Source organism: Stegastes partitus, unplaced genomic scaffold (assembly GCF_000690725.1).
Source record: "Stegastes partitus isolate 25-593 unplaced genomic scaffold, Stegastes_partitus-1.0.2 Scaffold14, whole genome shotgun sequence".
NCBI classification, from domain to species: Eukaryota; Metazoa; Chordata; class Actinopteri; family Pomacentridae; genus Stegastes; species Stegastes partitus.
The window spans coordinates 885,706-889,262 of NW_007577745.1; the positions used below are offsets into that span (position 1 = coordinate 885,706).

The window sequence follows — 3,557 nt, forward strand, 5'->3', positions numbered from 1 at the left end:
TATATATATTGGGTCTTTTTGCCTTTATTTAGAGCAGTAGAGAACAGAGATAGACAGGAAAGGGGGGAGAAGAATGAGGAGAGACCTGCTGAGCGGGAGTCGAACTCACGACCGCTGCATCAGGGACTGTCGTCCTGTTCATGGGTCGCCACTCAGCTGGGTGAGCTGTAGGGCCGTCCTACCTGTTTATGTGCTGACTGAGATCCTGAGCAGCAGAACATGACCTACTGTCAGATGGAGTGTGTCCTGAGGCTGTCTTTGATAGGTTCTTGCAGAGAGGAGCAGGATGTTGCTGCTCTACATGATGTTCCTGCATCATGACATGAACTCGTGGTGTTCAGGGATCAACAGCCTCTCCTGTTGCTCCTGGACTATGTCTTCAGCTACAGTCACATTAGCTGTTTGTAGTTGAATGACAGGGTCCCTGAGAACCCTTTAAACAAACTGTTGGAGTTTGTATTGTTCAAAATTTTGACGCCAATAGTTTCACTTTTCCTGCACAGAACTATCAGCTCCACACTTCAGCCTGTCTCTGATTCAAACCAACAGGAAGTGCACATGGAATCAGAACTATCTGAACCACCATGACACCCAAACCTACATCACAGATCAGCCATCAGCTTGTTTTCTCAACTGAATTATTGGATTTTCTACCATTGTGCTGCAGTTCAAAGATTCAGTTTAGAAAGGAAGTGACTTTGCTGGAACAAAATGGCGGTTCTACCCGTTACGCTGACCACAGGCAGTTGGAGGGAAGCCAAGAACACAAACTCGTCATCAGTGAGCAAACAGCACTTGGGTTTGACCACCTGGAGAGAAAACACTCGAGGTGTTCCCTGTCTGGTTTTAGTTGCTTTGGTTTGCGTGAGAACTTGCAGCTTTTCAGTTTGCTGCACTGGAAGATGCTGGATGTTTCACTGAAATGTCAGTTCACATGGAAACACAGAGCTTAACGGTCTTACCGCAGGTCCAGGCTGGCGTCGACGCTGTTGTCCAGAGTCAGCATCTTCCCGCTCTCCAGAGAGCACTTGTCCATCGGTATCAGACCTATCAGAAGTCTGGCATCAAAAACAGGCCACAACGTTAAAAATAAGAAGTACAATCCATTTACTGTCCAGTTCAAAAGTCCTGCACATACAGATTCTAATGTTCAGTGTTTTTTTGTTTCTCTGTGGTGTCACTGATCTGTAATGTGATCCACAGACAGGTGTGTCTGTTGTTCACCCAACATCACTGATGGTGGGACAAAGAACAGAGTCAGCAGCATAACGCAACATCACGAGCAAAATGAACCAACGATGCGTTTTATTCTGTGGCATTAAACTGCTTTAAACTGGCCACCGGGCAGCGACACGACTCCTGAAACTGAACACTGGCTTGTTTTGCTGCTCACCTTAGAGACGGAGAGGTGAAGTAGAAAACACCGAGCATGATCGGGAAGCACAGCACGCATTTCAAAACACTCTTTGTCTTCTGAATGTACCTGCATGGAGCACATGTGACGGTGAGCGTTAGTTCAAACAACAATGCAAGACCGAATGTTTCTGAGCAGGTACGACCACACGGTGCACCAACAAACAATCAAACTGAAATAAACATAGTTACCCCATTGTTGACACACGCTGGTGTTCAGCTTCAGCAGACCATGAACACTCTTTCCGTGAACAGCCTGAGGTTCATGGATGAAACGGCAGCTCTGAGATAAAGAGAACAGGTGCGTCACACCTTTTCCACTTCATAAAGCTACAGGTGGGGCTGGAAATATGTTGGAGCCGATACAACAGAAATAAACATATATACACAGATATATGTATATATATGTTGTGAATTCATACCATATAAATGAAACTGAATGGAATATTTTGTCACTATAAACACCTGTGCAGGAGTCAAAAGGCTCCGTGCTTTTCAAATGGCAGCAGCGTCATTTAACTACATAAACACAGCAGGATAAGTGGTTCAGATGAAGCGACAGAGCAGCCGCCTGTTTCTAACATGAACGCTGCACTTCAGAGCTGGAAGACGTTAAACTTCATACATTTAGGTCTGACCCTGTCCCACGATGCAGCCTGTCACTTTAGCTTACTAATTAAATATTCTCAGTGATAAATATCAATAGACTAATCAGTTTTCTACTCTGTGTTGCCCTGCAATAGCAGCAGCACGAAATGTCAGCAAACCAGAACCAAACATTCAGACACATCCTTGTGTTTCCTGTGTGGCTGCCTGAACACACAGAGGCTCTGGTGGCAGCCATGCATGAAGTGTGCAACAACAATTCTACAATTTCCATGTTTCCAAGTCCATCTGAGAGCAGATGCAACACAAGCAAGGATGTAGTAGAGAACCAGGAGAGAACAACCTGGATGAGTGCCATAGAACAGGATCAGGTGTGGCAGGGTGTTGATGGCAGCAGCAGGTTGTGTGGGTTGGAGGCATTGTGCTCTGTGCCTGAATGGCTTGGATCAGGAGGATTAGTAACGTGCAGCTCAACAGGTATCACACATTCAGCCAAGAATCTGTGCCACTGACAGAATCGTCAGGACACGCTTCTTACTGCTGATTCAACAGAGCCTCCACTGGACCAGGCCAACGCCGCGGTGTAATGGGCCGCTGCAATCAGGCCAAACCACCGTCACTGCCTCACACCATCTCCACTTCCCTCATCGCGTGACTCAAACTAATGGACCTGTGTTGAACTGGGTGCTTCACTTAAAACATTTTATCCAATCACTTATAGATTTTTCAAATAACTGAACTTATCGTGTAGAAATCAGACTCACTTTGACATGAAAGAGGTTTTTTTGTAAATATTTTTTCATAAAAGCCGGATTATATTGACCATCAAGCACCAGCTACATACAGGAGGACAGTGTTGTTTTTTATGACACACACACTTTTGCTTGGAAGTTATTGTCAGAAATCTAAGTTAACAACATTCTTATGTTACACCAAATGTTCAGAGCAGTTGGATCATTTTGCTGAACATAAAAAGGCCCTGAGTGGGCTCCAACTGCAGACTTCATGTGTGTTTTAATTGCATTTCTTCCTTAATTTACCACACATTCGTTTCCATCACACTTGTTCAGGTGCCCCAGTGCATTGTAAGTATTTCAGTCATGCTCTAAAATATGTTCTTGGTGTTTCCTCGCACAGTCTTAGGTTTTAGGTTTGGTACCACGTTTAACACAGATCCAATTAAACAACACACTTGACAGCAGTGTGTGGCTGATTCTATCCCTTTCAACTAATCCAGCTGTTAAGGGTCCAAGAATTAGCAAAAACAAATAAATAAATAAATAATCATTTTTGACTAAATGATCTTAACAGTCTCGTAAATTCCTTGAAGCATCACAGTCACGTGTCGAAACCGTGAAACTGTTGTACCGTCAAATTAGAATCGTCTGTTGGTTTCAAATGGCAATCCTAAAACATATTGCTAATTTAAAAACTGTCTCCACACAGCCTACAGACATCCTAAGACTGAGGTGTTGATATCCTACCTGTGAGTCGCTTCCACCTGCAAGTGTCCTCAAATGTCCAAAATATATCCACAG

At 44.1% G+C, this 3,557-nt stretch overlaps 1 protein-coding gene across 1 annotated transcript in view; it reads right to left on the reverse strand.

The window, feature by feature from the left end:
* Nucleotides 1–3,557, reverse strand: part of LOC103363047 (alpha-1,3-galactosyltransferase 2-like) — a 10,615-nt gene extending 7,058 nt beyond the window's left edge. Inside the window, exons 1-4 of the mRNA XM_008289646.1 lie at nucleotides 3,504–3,557; nucleotides 1,606–1,696; nucleotides 1,394–1,483; nucleotides 963–1,058 (exon numbers count right to left, since the gene is read on the reverse strand). Of these exons, the coding sequence (XP_008287868.1) occupies nucleotides 963–1,058; nucleotides 1,394–1,483; nucleotides 1,606–1,610 (191 nt within the window). The 5' untranslated portion in view covers nucleotides 1,611–1,696; nucleotides 3,504–3,557. The remainder of the gene's footprint in view (nucleotides 1–962; nucleotides 1,059–1,393; nucleotides 1,484–1,605; nucleotides 1,697–3,503) is intronic.